Source organism: Lithobates pipiens, unplaced genomic scaffold (genome assembly GCF_037356315.1).
Source record: "Lithobates pipiens isolate NorthernLeopardFrog02 unplaced genomic scaffold, aLitPip1_a1.2 Scaffold_27, whole genome shotgun sequence".
Classification (NCBI taxonomy): Eukaryota; Metazoa; Chordata; class Amphibia; order Anura; family Ranidae; genus Lithobates; species Lithobates pipiens.
In genome coordinates this window covers 2405974-2422292 of record NW_027507788.1, presented here as the reverse complement: position 1 = coordinate 2422292, position 16319 = coordinate 2405974, and the positions used below count along the sequence as shown (strand labels likewise).

The 16319-nt window shown below is 48.9% G+C and overlaps 1 protein-coding gene across 5 annotated transcripts in view; it reads left to right on the top strand.

The window, feature by feature from the left end:
- SPEN (spen family transcriptional repressor) overlaps positions 1 to 16319 on the top strand; it is a gene marked incomplete at its 5' end in the record, with an annotated part of 76188 nt that overhangs the window by 31150 nt on the left and 28719 nt on the right. For 3 of the 5 annotated variants that reach the window (XM_077456277.1, XM_077456276.1, XM_077456274.1), the window contains 1 exon segment: positions 14251 to 14411. In XM_077456277.1, coding sequence (XP_077312403.1) covers positions 14251 to 14411 — 161 coding nt within the window. 5 annotated transcript variants of the gene reach the window in all.

Sequence of the window (16319 nt, the reverse complement as noted above, 5' to 3'; positions counted from 1 at the left end):
GGACGGGGGGGGGCGCAGTGCGACAGTGCTCAGGACGGGGGGGGTGCAGTGCGACAGTGCTCAGGACGGGGGGCGCAGTGCGACAGTGCTCAGGACGGGGGTGCTCAGGACGGGAGGACAGTGACGGTGCCACCGGTGTGCCTCCTGCTGTTACCCGCTGGAGGAAAAAGTCACAGCAGAGACTTTCATTCCGGTGGTTTTCTTAATTGAGGATCATGGTGTGAAAATTCCTCTCGGCTGACGTTTGCTGCGTCATCTCAGTGGGGAACTCCGTGGGAACTGTTTTTGATCCAGCGAGACATACAGCTTTTTTTTTTTTTGGCAGAAGATCCTCTTCTCTGACAGGGTTGTAGCCTTCGCAGGATCTCCTGTGACCCCGACTTCAAGTTTCCTTCCCTGAAGGTCAGAGCCTTGGAAGGTCCTTTCACCATATACTGTGTGCATTCAGTCCAGCAGAGGTCCCTATAGCTAGGCTTGTATTTTGTGTCCTGCGACAATCCAATCTGGAGTGTGACTGCATGGAGTGTGATTGGGACAGAGACTATGGGGAGGGATTTAGTAAAAGTGGAGGCCTCGGAATCTGGTGCAGCTGTACATGGTAACCAATCGGCTTCTGACTTCCGCTTCTTCAGATAAGCTTTGGCAATAAAACCTGGAAGCTGATTGGTTTCTTTGCACGCTCCAGTTTTAGTAAATCTCCCCCTATGTGGTTTGTGTACCTTCCTCCGCTTACATCCCCTTGTATTCAGAACAAGGAGACCCCCAGCTTATTAACATTTTCTTTTAGGTATATAAAGAGGAAAACTCGCATAACAATAATGCGTAATTTGTACATTTTTGTTTCTATTAATGCGAATGCTGTGCTTCCCCCTGTTCTTCCCCACCCTACTCTTCTCTCTTTCTACTCTTAATGGCTTTCTGTGCCTCCCCCCTTGCCCCTTCTCTCCTTTTCCCTGATGTACCCACTTCTTCTGCTCCCCCCCCCCCTTTTCTTCATCCTGTTTATATTGCTGTGCCTTATTTGATGTCAAGGCGACGTATATGATGCAATTGCCTGTTTACAAATATGTTCTTTTTTTCCTGTCTGGCACACAATAAAAATATATTCAACCATAAAGAGGAAAACTCCAATGATTACCAAAATCTCTGCGTTTTTATAGGAAATTGTATTTATTTTAAATCCCTGTAGTAAGAAAAAATATTGAGCCTTTTGACCTGGAAAGTTTTTGTATGAGATATGGCAGTGAGGATATACGGGGGTCTGGGGCCCCTTTATGGTCTGTGTACTGGGAAACGGCCTTATTTATTATACAGGATTTATATAGCCCAACAGTTTGTGCAGCGCTTTACATGAGTGCAAGACAGTACAGCTACAATGCAATTCAATACAGGAGAAATCGGAGGGCCCTGATCCCGAGAGCTTACAATCTAGAAGGGAAGGTCAAGTGATACAGAAGGTAATCGCTGTGGGGGGATGATCTGATGGAGAAAGAAAAAGTACAGTTAGGTGGGGGTAGGGTAGGTTTCTCTAAAGAGAAGGGTTTTCATGGATTATCTAAAAGCTAGCAGAGTAGGAGGTAGTCGGACAGATTGGGGTAGGGAGTTGCAGAGGATGCGAGAGGCTCTGGAGAAATCTTGGAGACGAGCATGGGAGGAGGTGATGGGGGAATAGTCTTGGAGACGAGCATGGGAGGAGGTGATGGGGGGGAATAGTCTTGGAGACGAGCATGGGAGGAGGTGATGGGGGAATAGTCTTGGAGACAAGCATGGGAGGAGGTGATGGGGGAATAGTCTTGGAGACAAGCATGGGAGGAGGTGATGGGGGAATAGTCTTGGAGACGAGCATGGGAGGAGGTGATGGGGGGGAATAGTCTTGGAGACGAGCATGGGAGGAGGTGATGGGGGAATAGTCTTGGAGACGAGCATGGGAGGAGGTGATGGGGGGAATAGTCTTGGAGACGAGCATGGGAGGAGGTGATGGGGGGAATAGTCTTGGAGACGAGCATGGGAGGAGGTGATGGGGGAATAGTCTTGGAGACGAGCATGGGAGGAGGTGATGGGGGAATAGTCTTGGAGACGAGCATGGGAGGAGGTGATGGGGGAATAGTCTTGGAGACGAGCATGGGAGGAGGTGATGGGGGAATGAGAGAGCGGGAGGTCTTTGGAGGAAGGAAGGGAACGAGGAGGTTGGTGTTTTGAGACGGTTAGTGATGTAGTTGTGATGCCTTCGTAAGTTATTAGACTTTTGAATTTAATTCGGGTGAGTGGAGCCGGGGGGAGGGATTGGCAGAGAGGGGTGGAGGACACTGAATGGAGGTCAGTGGAGGACACTGAATGGAGGTCAGTGGAGGGATTGGCAGAGAGGGGTGGAGGACACTGAATGGAGGTCAGTGGAGGGATTGGTAGAGAGGGGTGGAGGGATTGGTAGAGAGGGGTGGAGGACACTGAATGGAGGTCAGTGGAGGGATTGGTAGAGAGGGGTGGAGGGATTGGTAGAGAGGGGTGGAGGACACTGAATGGAGGTCAGTGGAGGGATTGGTAGAGAGGGGTGGAGGACACTGAATGGAGGTCAGTGGGGGGATTGGTAGAGAGGGGTGGAGGACACTGAATGGAGATCAGTGGAGGGATTGGTAGAGAGGGGTGGAGGACACTGAATGGAGGTCAGTGAAGGGATTGGTAGAGAGGGGTGGAGGACACTGAATGGAGACCAGTGGAGGGATTGGTAGAGAGGGGTGGATGACACTGAATGGAGGTCAGTGGAGGGATTGGTAGAGAGGGGTGGAGGACACTGAATGGAGGTCAGTGGAGGGATTGGTAGAGAGGGGTGGAGGACACTGAATGGAGACCAGTGGAGGGATTGGTAGAGAGGGGTGGATGACACTGAATGGAGGTCAGTGGAGGGATTGGTAGAGAGGGGTGGAGGACACTGAATGGAGGTCAGTGGAGGGATTGGTAGAGAGGGGTGGAGGACACTGAATGGAGATCAGTGAAGGGATTGGTAGAGAGGGGTGGAGGACACTGAATGGAGACCAGTGGAGGGATTGGTAGAGAGGGGTGGAGGACACTGAATGGAGGTCAGTGGAGGGATTGGTAGAGAGGGGTGGAGGACACTGAATGGAGGTCAGTGGAGGGATTGGTAGAGAGGGGTGGATGACACTGAATGGAGGTCAGTGGAGGGATTGGTAGAGAGGGGTGGAGGACACTGAATGGAGGTCAGTGGAGGGATTGGTAGAGGGGGGTGGAGGACACTGAATGGAGATCAGTGGAGGGATTGGTAGAGAGGGGTGGAGGACACTGAATGGAGGTCAGTGGAGGGATTGGTAGAGAGGGGTGGAGGACACTGAATGGAGGTCAGTGGAGGGATTGGTAGAGAGGGGTGGAGGACACTGAATGGAGGTCAGTGGAGGGATTGGTAGAGAGGGGTGGAGGACACTGAATGGAGGTCAGTGGAGGGATTGGTAGAGAGGGGTGGAGGACACTGAATGGAGGTCAGTGGAGGGATTGGTAGAGAGGGGTGGAGGACACTGAATGGAGGTCAGTGGAGGGATTGGTAGAGAGGGGTGGAGGACACTGAATGGAGGTCAGTGGAGGGATTGGTAGAGAGGGGTGGAGGACACTGAATGGAGGTCAGTGGAGGGATTGGTAGAGAGGGGTGGAGGACACTGAATGGAGGTCAGTGGAGGGATTGGTAGAGAGGGGTGGAGGACACTGAATGGAGACCAGTGGAGGGATTGGTAGAGAGGGGTGGAGGACACTGAATGGAGACCAGTGGAGGGATTGGTAGAGAGGGGTGGAGGACACTGAATGGAGGTCAGTGGAGGGATTGGTAGAGAGGAGTGGAGGACACTGAATGGAGGTCAGTGGAGGGATTGGTAGAGAGGGGTGGAGGACACTGAATGGAGGTCAGTGGAGGGATTGGTGGAGAGGGATGGAGGACACTGAATGGAGGCCAGTGGAGGGATTGGTAGAGAGGGGTGGAGGACACTGAATGGAGACCAGTGGAGGGATTGGTGGAGAGGGGTGGAGGACACTTAATGGAGGTCAGTGGAGGGATTGGTAGAGAGGGGTGGAGGACACTGAATGGAGGTCAGTGGAGGGATTGGTAGAGAGGGGTGGAGGACACTGAATGGAGGTCAGTGGAGGGATTGGTAGAGAGGGGTGGAGGACACTGAATGGAGGTCAGTGGAGGGATTGGTAGAGAGGGGTGGAGGACACTGAATGGAGACCAGTGGAGAGATTGGTAGAGAGGTGTGGAGGACACTGAATGGAGACCAGTGGAGGAATTGGTAGAGAGGAGTGGAGGACACTGAATGGAGGTCAGTGGAGGGATTGGTAGAGAGGGGTGGAGGACACTGAATGGAGACCAGTGGAGGGATTGGTAGAGAGGGGTGGAGGACACTGAATGGAGACCAGTGGAGGGATTGGTAGAGAGGGGTGGAGGACACTGAATGGAGGTCAGTGGAGGGATTGGTAGAGAGGAGTGGAGGACACTGAATGGAGGTCAGTGGAGGGATTGGTAGAGAGGGGTGGAGGACACTGAATGGAGGTCAGTGGAGGGATTGGTAGAGAGGGGTGGAGGACACTGAATGGAGGTCAGTGGAGGGATTGGTAGAGAGGGACTGAGGACACTGAATGGAGGTCAGTGGAGGGATTGGTAGAGAGGGGTGGAGGACACTGAATGGAGGTCAGTGGAGGGATTGGTAGAGAGGGGTGGAGGACACTGAATGGAGGTCAGTGGAGGGATTGGTGGAGAGAGGTGGAGGACACTGAATGGAGACCAGTGGGGGGATTGGCAGAGAGGGGTGGAGGACACTGAATGGAGACCAGTGGAGGGATTGGTGGAGAGAGGTGGAGGACACTGAATGGAGACCAGTGGGGGGATTGGCAGAGAGGGGTGGAGGACACTGAATGGAGGTCAGTGGAGGGATTGGTAGAGAGGGGTGGAGGACACTGAATGGAGGCCAGTGGAGGGATTGGCAGAGAGGGGTGGAGGACACTGAATGGAGACCAGTGGAGGGATTGGTGGAGAGAGGTGGAGGACACTGAATGGAGGCCAGTGGAGGGATTGGCAGAGAGGGGTGGAGGACACTGAATGGAGGTCAGTGGAGGGATTGGTAGAGAGGGGTGGAGGACACTGAATGGAGGTCAGTGGAGGGATTGGTAGAGAGGGGTGGAGGACACTGAATGGAGGTCAGTGGAGGGATTGGTAGAGAGGGGTGGAGGACGCTGAGCGGTTGGTAAGGTGGATGAGTCTGGCAGCAGCATTCATGATGGACTGAAGAGGGGAGGAGCCTATGTAAAGGTAATCCAATGAGGAGGGAGGTGAGGAGTCGGGGGGAGGTGACCAGCGAGTGAACTGGGAGTTTTGTGGTGTCGTTGGTTAGGAAGGGGCATATTTTTGGAGACTTTGTAGGGCGGCAGAATATGGAAAGTGTTTGGATGTGGGGCTGAAAGTATAGTTCAGAGTCCAGGGTTACCCCTAGAACCTCGGCATGCGGGGCCCGGCTGATAGCAGTGCTGTTGATTTTGACAGAGAGATGGGAGGCACGTGGGGGGAGGAAGAAATCAGGAGTTGAGTTTTGGAGAGATTGAGGAAGTGTTGTGACATCCAGGCTGATGTGTCTGTTAGTGATACGTGAGCTGAATGGTGCAGAGATTTCCGTGTCTTCAGCGTAGAGATGGTGTTGGAAGCCATGGGGGGCTTTTTCCTGACCCAGGGAGGAGGTGTAGATGGAGAATCGGAGAGGTCCAAGAACAGAACCTCGGGGGGGACTCCGACAGGAAGGGAGAGGAGGAAGTAGAGTTGTGACTTTAAAGGTGCGCTTGGATAAGTCGGGTGAGAACCAGCAAAGTGCACAGTCATGGAGAACAAAGTCGTTGGGTTTTTAAGGGGGAAGGGGTGGTCCACTGTGTCAAAGGCAGCAGAGAGGTCTAAACCCTTGTACACACGGGTCGGAGATTCCGACAACCAAATCCGTTGGAGTAATTGACGGATTAATTCCGGAAGTGATGTTGCATACACACGGTCGGACTAAATTGTTGGAAAATCCGATTGTACATAACGTGATGATGATATTTCGTTACGTCGGGACAACGTTCAGGCTAGTAGCCAATAGCTTTGGTCTAGGAATTTTGATCTGAGCATGCGTGGCACTTTGTCCGTCGGAGTATGTCCGATAGGAGCATTTTGTCGGAAAATTTTAGCGGTAAGTTGGAAAACTTGGTCCGTCGAATATTCCAACAGAAACAGTCTGATGCGGACCCCACACAGTCTGAATATCTGACAAAACAGTCCAATAGGAAACATTCCGTCGGAATCTCCGATTGTGTGTACAAGGGCTTAGAGTACAGAATAGAGTCCATTGGATTTCTCTGTTGGCAGATCGTTTTATGAGTTTTTTAGGAGAGTGGTTTCCATGGAGTGTTGAGGGAGGAATTCGGACTGAAGGGGATCAAGAAGGTTATCCTTGGCAAGGTGGTCACTCAGTCGGTTGTAGACCAGACATTCAAGGTGACACCCGGGGGGGGGGTAAATGCAGTTTTAAATGGCTTTGGCCGGCAGGAGTGGTGAAGCCGACCTTTGTGGGCTCATGGAGCGGCGGGACTTGCTGCATTCGGTGGCTCAGTGCTCTGGACTGAGACAAGTACACACTACAGAGGGATGTGCTTTGTTCAGATTCGTCAGCCTGGACCGGCCTCTTGTATAACGCTGCAATTAATGGCATCATTCCTTCTTCATAGATGCAGATTAGCCGTCCACATTGACTCTTGTTCTGTGGGATTGGTCATGTTTATAGTGTGTTATCCATGTGAAATAATGAAGTGATTGCAGGTCAGGGGGGTAATTGTGTCTCTGCTGCTTAGTGAATGGGGTCCGAGTTGTAGGATCCTTCACCACCATATCATGTGACCCCCTCGATCTCTCCAGATTCAGGGAAGTCCCCCATACACTAGAGAAGGACACGAGACACGCGTCTGGCCGAGCCGCGCTACTAAATACAAACCCTCCGACGCACTTTTCTCTCCGGTGTGCAAAATTGGAGATATTCCAACACTTGTGAAGTTCTGAGGTGTATCTGCTCGGAGTCCCCGGGTTTGTTGTAGCTTTGCCTCCCCTTCCTATCTCTGATTGGTGGGTAATGCACTAATACCCCTGAGAGGTGTGCAGAGAGGGCAGTAACCTTCCCCACTGTAATCTTGGCCCCCATTCTCACCTGTATGAAGTGTTTGGGATGTTTTTTGTGGGGTTTTTTGTGCATTTTTGAATGTCTGTCTTGTGTTTTCAGGCATTTTTTTGCCCAATGGAAAGCAGTATCATCTGTGACATCACATGTCGTCATCCCTATGTCTGCCGTGTCTGTATGCTAGTCGCCCGTACCGCCATACTCTTTCTATTACACCTTTGATACCATTGACCCCCCCCCCCCCATTCCTCCTCCAATAAGCCCACTCCCTCGGCTCTTTCCTGGTTCTCCTTCTGTGTAGCCTGCAGCTCCTCCTCCTCACCACTTCCTCCTCGCCACTTCCTCTTTCTGTAGGGGAAGTAGAAGTGCAATGCAACGTTGGCTGGTGAAGCCGGTGATTGTATCTCTGCGTCTTCCTTCCAGCGTCTTCACCGTTGAGGTTGCTGTCTGTTGCACAATGTCTGTTCATCAGATTCTGCCCCCCGGCTGACCAAACCCCCGTACACCCAGCCGGTTAAAGGAAAATAAAATTAAAAATTGATAGCTCTGGTTTGAGCCGCTGCACTAACGATGTAACATTAGTACAGTGATCTCAGCTGAACCGTTCTGAGAGGAGGACGTCGTTCCCCGCCCCGGGGGGCTAGAACACTCTGGTCATCTCTTTCAGCCATTGGCTGAGAGTGCTGCTTGGATGCCGGTCACCTGCTGTTTTTTCCAGCATCTTCGTCCCACGGAAGTTTGGCTTCTTTCAGAACAGCTTCCAAACACTGTCACCCGACATTCAGCCCGACTTAAGGCAGGCCATACATTATAAAATGTTTGTTTTAATTTTTTTTTTTTTTTTTTTACATTTACTAAAACCATGTAATATGAGGTCACACCTATTTGTATGCAATCAGGCAGTACATACCCTTGCACTACATAGCTGAAGGTAAATCTAAGGGAAATTGTATAATCTATGGTCAGCCTACGCCCTGTACACGGGTCAAATTTCGAAAGAATTTTCTTTTACGAAAATCTTCTCTAAGAATTTTCGTTTCGTATTTCGCTCCATTAGTGGAGCCGCGGCATTACTCGATTTTCATGTGGCCATCCAATTTGAGTAATCGGACATGATGGAAATGGATTTTCTGTCCAGTGATGGGAGAACCGTGCAAGAAATGTCATCGAAAAAGAAATGCGCATGTGCAAGAAAAGAGAATTCCCAGCCATGAAAATTATTTTCTGCAGAAAAAAGAGGCGAGAGTGAAGGCTTGGTTGGCCGAATTTCGAAATGGTGGCATCGGATCACAAAACACACATTTTCTGATTTTCAAAAGAACATTTTTGAAATTTGACCCATGTATGGGCCAGCCTTAGGCAGGCTGTAGATGGTTTCTTGCAACCATGGATCGCTTGAAAGTGAATCGCTCAATACAAGAGTGTTGATGGGGGGAGTCCCTCCCATGAAGATGATGATGTGATTGTTGCTAGCGACTATAGCTACTGCCAATAATCACATGCTAGAAATCCTACATGCTGGTTGGATCAACTTGGGCACATTCACCCCGCCCGTAGATGGTTGGAAATCTCAGCTGGTTCAGCAGGGACTGGCCAAGATTTGAACCGTCTATGGGAAGACTTAAAGGTTACCATTCCGGAGCCATTCAGTTCAGTCTCCAGTCCTTGGCAGTGGTCAGTGAGATGTGAACGTTGATATCCCTCTATAAGGTGTAGATGATTGACGGGTCACCTCCATCTTCGGAGCCTCTTTGTGGTCTCATCGTATCGCTCCCATGTGACATTTTCACCATGCAAAGTAGCTGTGTGAGCTGAGCACAATACACCGGATTCCATGGGGGGGTTTCTCCATATATTCTCACCAGGGTGGGGGGGGGGGGGAGACAGGACTTGCTGGTTATATTTATTGTTGGGGGGGTTTGTATAATATGTGAGCGATCACATCTCTGGTGAAATATTATGTATTAGAGGAAGGACGATGGAAAATGCCCTCTCTGCTGACATCCAACCACTGGCCTGTATGTATAGGAGCGACTTTTCCTGGCACTATGATGGATTCCAAGCATGGCTCTGATTTCTTTCTTTTTCTTTTTCTTTCTTTTTTCTTTTTCTTTTTTTGCATAGTTCTAGACCGCTGTAAGTATGTATACTAGACCTGCACAATTAATCGTTAAAAAATCGTGATCTCGATTCAACCCCTCTGATCTCTGTTGCAGAATTTGCCAATTCTTTCATATAACAAGTGGAGAGACTTATCTGCTCACTCAGCTGTCAAAAGAAAACATCCAGGCAGTGGGTCAAGTTTTTAAAATGAAACATTGTAACTAACTCTCCCTCCTTAGATCAAAGCAATAAACTTCTGTGTGTAAAGAAAAAACATCCAGGCAGTCTGACAAGTGTTTAACCAGTGTAAATGCAGGAAGTTTAACCACTTAAAGTCTAAATCTTTTTCTGAAACTTCTTAAGTTTAAAATCAATATTTTTTCCTAGAAAATTACTTGGAACCCCAAACATTATATATATATATATATATATATATATTATATTTTAGCAGAGACCTTGGGGAATAAAATGTAAATTGCTACAATATTTTATGTGTATTTGCTCAGCGGTCTTTCAAATGCAATTTGTTGGGAAAACCTACTCAGTGAGTTAAAAAAACAAACTGTACAGTTAGCCCAATTTTTTTGTTTTTAATGTGAAACTTGATGTTACGCCGCGAGAATTGCGAGAGAATCGCGATCTATCCTCTAAGCAAAAAAAAATTGCGATTCTCATTTTAGCCAGAATCGTGCAGCTCTAGTACCTGGCCAATCTCTGTGGATGCTGCATATCTCTGTAGTAGTCACTGCTACTACAATAATTGCTGCAGACTTCTAGGTCCTGTACCAGTCATTGTGAGCACAGGGGGGTCGCTCGCTTGGCACAGGTGCCATTCACAGAACAATTAGAATTTTTTTTGATGCTTGCAAGTCGAGTCGCACCGGACTGAAATTTTACTGCAGAAAATTCAGGATGCACTTCTCCAAAACGGAGAGTGTGTGTGTCTATGTGCATATAGAATGTGTGTGTGTGTGTGTGTGTGTGTATATATATATATATATATGTATATGTGTGTGTTTATGTTCTGCATTTTAATTAATATCATGAATTTAAATGAATATGAATCTATTGTCGCCCATTATCGGCACCTTTTTTTAGCGCAAGAAAAACTTAATAAAAATAAAAATGCATCCCTTTAAATTCTATGTATCTCCTCACACCGGTCTGTTGGGTTTCTGTTGTGTTATAAATCTTGCTGCATTTATTCTCAGTTAAAAAAAAAAGTGCCAAAAACGCACCTCCCTGCTGAAATGCATTGAAAACGCACCAAGAACACACCTGTTACATTTTTTATATGTGGTTTAAGTCACATGACCTATAAAAACACACCATAAGCGGGGTAAAATCGCACACTTTTTCCGAGGCCATTATTGGCAATCTAAAAAAAAAACACAATTTTCAGCCGATATGTTTTGGCTGCTGAAATTTCAGCGCCGCTCCTAATTGCAAAGCATCTTCTGGTTGGATGAGGTGGAGCGGTGTCATCTCGATCTCCATCTTTTCCAATCAGAAAAGGCTTTGCATTGATTGAGAATAATGCAAAACGTTCTGTGAAGAGTTCCCATGCCAAGCGAGCGACACCGACCCCCCCCCCCAGTTCACTATACACTATGCAGGAGTAGTGTGACTTCCACCTTCCATGGGGATGTATAGTGAATACTTCCATTAGTCCAAGCTGGGTCAATGTGAAAGCAGCAATTCCTGACCCTTATGCACTACCAATAATCGTGTCTCCCCCCCCTCCCCCTCCTTGTAGGCGATGCCATGTGTTCCTCGCTCCCCGTACTACACATGGGCTGATCAGTGCTCAGGATCTGTCCTGGACTACATGGATCCGAGACGCCTTCTCTATCATTGTCAGCGTGACTATAGCAACCAGCTCTCCCTTCCATCTCCTAGAAACAGCAACCAAACCATCCGATTGGCTGCTTGATATACAGACATGGATTCTAATCGTTGTTTTATATCTGCATATGAGGCTTCTCATTTTACCTTGCGTCAGTCCTGGCCGGGTGGCTGGTTCCTGACTGTTCACTATTGAAGGACCAATTCACCCAAAACTGACAGTTCAGTGCTGGAGATTTTACCCCCCCCCCCCCCGACATTGGGGTCTCCGGGGGAGCTCTCTGCTGAGCTCTCAGGTCTGTCAGCTATTCTGAGGGGTTCCTACAATCCATGAGGGGTTCATGTTGGATGGGGGCACCCAAAACATGCAGGTGGTGGGGGGTGAGGTCCCCACAAATGTCCAGGTGGGGATGGGGGGGGTCACCACAAATGTCCATCATGGGTTCTCCTGACCTCCATGCCGGGGGAACCTGATCAATAGGAGGCGATCACACCTTCCCCTGTATAGATATTGGAAGTCTCCTCCTCCCTGTATACAGTGATTGGTTTGTAGGTTGTTATAACCCATAGCAACCCGTCACCTTGTGACTGCGGCGCCCGGCAATTGTTGGCGCCGGTGTGCTGCTCTTTGTACGGCTTTGTGTGGAGGATGCAGATTGCGGGGTGTGTGCTGTGATTGTAAAGGAGGGATGATGATGATTTGGGGGGCGATGGAGGTGATGATGTCACACGCTGGGAGACCCCCGAAGAGATCATTGTGGTGATTCTCATACAGTCACTTGGCTCCCGGATGTGATTTACTTAAATGATAATTGAATTTTGTGTCTCTAAAGTTCTATTTGTCTGCAAGGCTGACATTTCTTTATTGTGTGAGATCCGTGTATATGGGATTGTATGTTTTATCTAGGGCTGGACTTGTCTTTTTTCCACCTGACTATATAACTATATGAATTTATGGAAGGAGCCGGTAAACTTGGGACTGGTCTGTAATAGAGCTGCACAATGAATCGCCAAGAATCGTTATTGTTATCGCGATCTTTGACTGAAGGGTTTCCAATTCTTTCTATGCAGAGAGTTCTCTCGGCTCTTCTGAAGCCCTCAGAAGAAAGGAAGAGAAAATCCGGGCCGAGAATCACAACATTCTTTATCAGTTGAACTGAAGTATAAACATTGTAACAATTTGTCAGTGGAATAGACTTTGTGTGTAAATGAAAAAAGTTTAAACACTAAACTTTTTTTCTCACATTTTGTTGGTTTCAAATTAATATATATATATATATTTTCTTTTTAGAAAATTACTAGGAACCCCCAAACATATTTTTTAGTAGATACCCTAGAATAAAATGGTGGTGGTTGCAGTATTGTATGTCACACTGTATTTGCGCAGCCGTCTTTCAAATGCAATTTTTTTTTTGAAAAAATTACTTTAATGAATTAAAAAAAGAACAAGTAAAGTTAGCCCATTTTTTTTTTTTTTTTTTTTTTTTTGTATGTGAAAGATTTTACGTCGCGAAAATCGTGAAAATTGTGACTCTCATTTTGGCCGGAATCGTGCAGCTCTAGTCTGTAATGATTGCTGTGTGTATGATGGGCTCTGATCATCTACATTGGTATGTCATGGTAGCTGAGTGGTTAGTAATGGAGTCCCGGGATAAATGCACAGCTCAGTCGTCTTTTTTTTTTTTTTTGATCTTCGTGTCCCATTACTGGAAGTGATGTGAGATGTCCTCAGTATATAAATGTGGGAAGTATCAAGAACACCATAATCTACTGAAGTTGCTGGACATGTATGGGGGGGGGGGGAGACTGTCGGTCGTGTGTCAGACATGTATGGGGGGGGGAGACTGTTGGGCGTGTCCCAGACATGTATGGGGGGGACTGTCGGGCGTGTCCCAGACATGTATGGGGGGGGACTGTCGGGCGTGTCCCAGACATGTATGGGGGGGACTGTTGGGGGGGGGGGACTGTCGGGCGTGTCCCAGACATGTATGGGGGGGACTGTCGGGCGTGTCCCAGACATGTATGGGGGGGGTACTGTCGGGCGTATGCTGGACATGTATAGGGGGGGACCTGTCAGGCGCCCATCGCCTGGCATTGTACTTGGTGTAGAAAGTAGGAAGGCCGATGGTGTTTATGGGTGTTCAGCAGTATAGAACGGGTGAAGTCGGAAGGACATGGAGGAGCTGTCGTCATCTACAAGAATTTCTCTTCCATTCTGGCTGGTGCTCCCCCCCCTCGTCCATCCTCACCTCTCTGATATACTGCTCTGCTGAGAAGTCTGTCTTGTGTCCTGTACTTGCAGCTTGTCACTTATTTGTACCTGAGACAGGTGTGTCATGTTATCATGGCTATAGAGGGGCGGTCGGTGCAGAATGACTTGACAAGGTCCAGGGCTGCTGTGCTGATCCTCTGCACCTTTCATGTCTATGAATTCTCGGGCAGGGCGGCTGCTCTGGAACATGCACTTTAATAGACAAGTTGGCTCAAACAACCTCCCCTAACCTGGCAGGTAATTGCAATGCTCTGATAGGACAAGAATGGAGCTAGAGAAGTTCCGCATGCGTTGTTCAGTAGATAACGATCCATCATTTACTATCTGTATAGAGTGTATATTGCCTGAAATGACAGGTGCTCTTGTCTATACCCAGCCGGTCTCCTGCTTGTATGGCTTGTTTTATCTTCTCTTTCATGTGTCCAACCTTAAATGTCATTGACTGAACATGGCTGTCAGCGGTAGGCTCACTCTGACTCGTGGGTGTGCAGCGCCCCCTTCTGGAGATCTCTGCTCATCTCTTGAATTGTTTTTATAAATACATGTTTGTGTGACTAGATGACAGTGAGATTTCTGTGTGTGTGTGTGTGTGTGTATATATCTATATATCTCTCAATGTGAACATCACTCCATGCTTGATTATTGATCACTTGTTTCTGCTCGGTGTCGGCCTCACCACCTGCTATAATAAGTGGTGACCCTGCATCGGCCTTGCTTGATCATGTGACAGGTCTGCCAGCTCAGAGGAGCTAAAAATCTGTGAGGGGCCATCATTTTCCCATAGCCATTGCCATGTAGCCCTGCCCCTCGCCCGCCGCCATTCTGATTGGTGTTGTTTTGTTGCAGCAGTGATTCCAGCAGTACGTCGAGTGATGAGTCTCCCGCCAGGTCGGTGCAGTCCGCCGCAGTTCCCGCACCTCCGGTCCAGCCGCTGCTCTCTCTGGACAAGGATGAACCGCGCAAAAGTTTTGGGATCAAAGTCCAGAATCTCCCTGTGCGTTCTACAGGTAAGAGATCTTTGTCCTGTCAGTCTGTATGAAAGTGGGAAGAAGAGAATTGTGTGGGGGAGGGGGGTTATATTTGGGGTTTGTGTTGTATTACTTCTGATCTCTCATTCATACAATGTGTGTCTGCCAGTCAGGACCTGCGTGGGTTCCATGCCAATCTTCCCCTGGTGACTCTGTACCCGGCATGGTTCCTGGTAAATGTATCGGACAGGCTAAGGGCGGCTCATCCCATATACTGATTTGGTCCCTGGTTTTATTATTTTTATTCAGGATTTATGTAGTGCCAACAGTCTGCTCAGCACTTTACAATGTAAGGGAGGTTATTACAATACAGAAGGATTAGGGCGGTGTTGCTATTGGAGCTAACAATCTAAAAGGGAGGGGGAGGTGGTTCAAAAAGTGGTAACTGTGTAGGGGAGCTGATGGAGATGGTCAGCATACAGTCTTTAGATGGAGGTAAGCTAGGCTTCTCTGAATAAATTAGTTTTCAGGGATTACCTAAAAGTGGACAGGGTAGGAGATAACTGCACCGATTTGGGGGTAGGGTGTTGCAAAGGATGGGAGAGGCTCCGGACAGATTGGGGTAGACAGTTCGAGGATGGGAGAGGCTCCGGACAGATTGGGGTAGACAGTTCGAGGATGGGAGAGGCTCTGGACAGATTGGGGTAGACAGTTTGAGGATGGGAGAGGCTCTGGACAGATTGGGGTAGACAGTTCGAGGATGGGAGAGGCTCTGGACAGATTGGGGTAGACAGTTCGAGGATGGGAGAGGCTCTGGACAGATTGGGGTAGACAGTTTGAGGATGGGAGAGGCTCTGGACAGATTGGGGTAGACAGTTCGAGGATGGGAGAGGCTCTGGACAGATTGGGGTAGACAGTTTGAGGATGGGAGAGGCTCCGGACAGATTGGGGTAGACAGTTCGAGGATGGGAGAGGCTCTGGACAGATTGGGGTAGACAGTTCGAGGATGGGAGAGGCTCTGGACAGATTGGGGTAGACAGTTCGAGGATGGGAGAGGCTCTGGACAGATTGGGGTAGACAGTTCGAGGATGGGAGAGGCTCCGGACAGATTGGGGTAGACAGTTCGAGGATGGGAGAGGCTCCGGACAGATTGGGGTAGACAGTTCGAGGATGGGAGAGGCTCCGGACAGATTGGGGTAGACAGTTCGAGGATGGGAGAGGCTCCGGACAGATTGGGGTAGACAGTTCAAGGATGGGAGAGGCTCTGCACAGATTGGGGTAGACAGTTCGAGGATGGGAGAGGCTCCGGACAGATTGGGGTAGACAGTTCGAGGATGGGAGAGGCTCCGGACAGATTGGGGTAGACAGTTTGAGGATGGGAGAGGCTCCGGACAGATTGGGGTAGACAGTTCGAGGATGGGAGAGGCTCTGGACAGATTGGGGTAGACAGTTTGAGGATGGGAGAGGCTCTGGACAGATTGGGGTAGACAGTTCGAGGATGGGAGAGGCTCCGGACAGATTGGGGTAGACAGTTCGAGGATGGGAGAGGCTCCAGGCAGATTGGGGTAGACAGTTCCAGAGGATCGAAGAGGCTCTGAAGAAGTCCCGGAGATAAGGGGACTATAGAGAAGGAGATTTTGGGAGAAGTAGAGTGCACAATTGGGACATAATGTGGACAGGAGGGTGTTGATGTAGCGTGTTTTATTTTGGTGATTTAGTAACACAGTTGTTGGTACGCTCAGGTAGAATATGATGGACAGTGTACAGATTCGATGATCCTTGCAGTCTCCTGCATGGTATCTGTGGGAACATTAAAATGTGTAGCACCAGTAAGGAATCGATGGGATGTCGGCTTGTGTAGGTCAGTCTTGTGCGATGTCGGCTTGTGTAGGTCAGTCTTGTGGGATGTCGTCGGCTTGTGTAGGTCAGTCTTGTGGGATGTCGTCG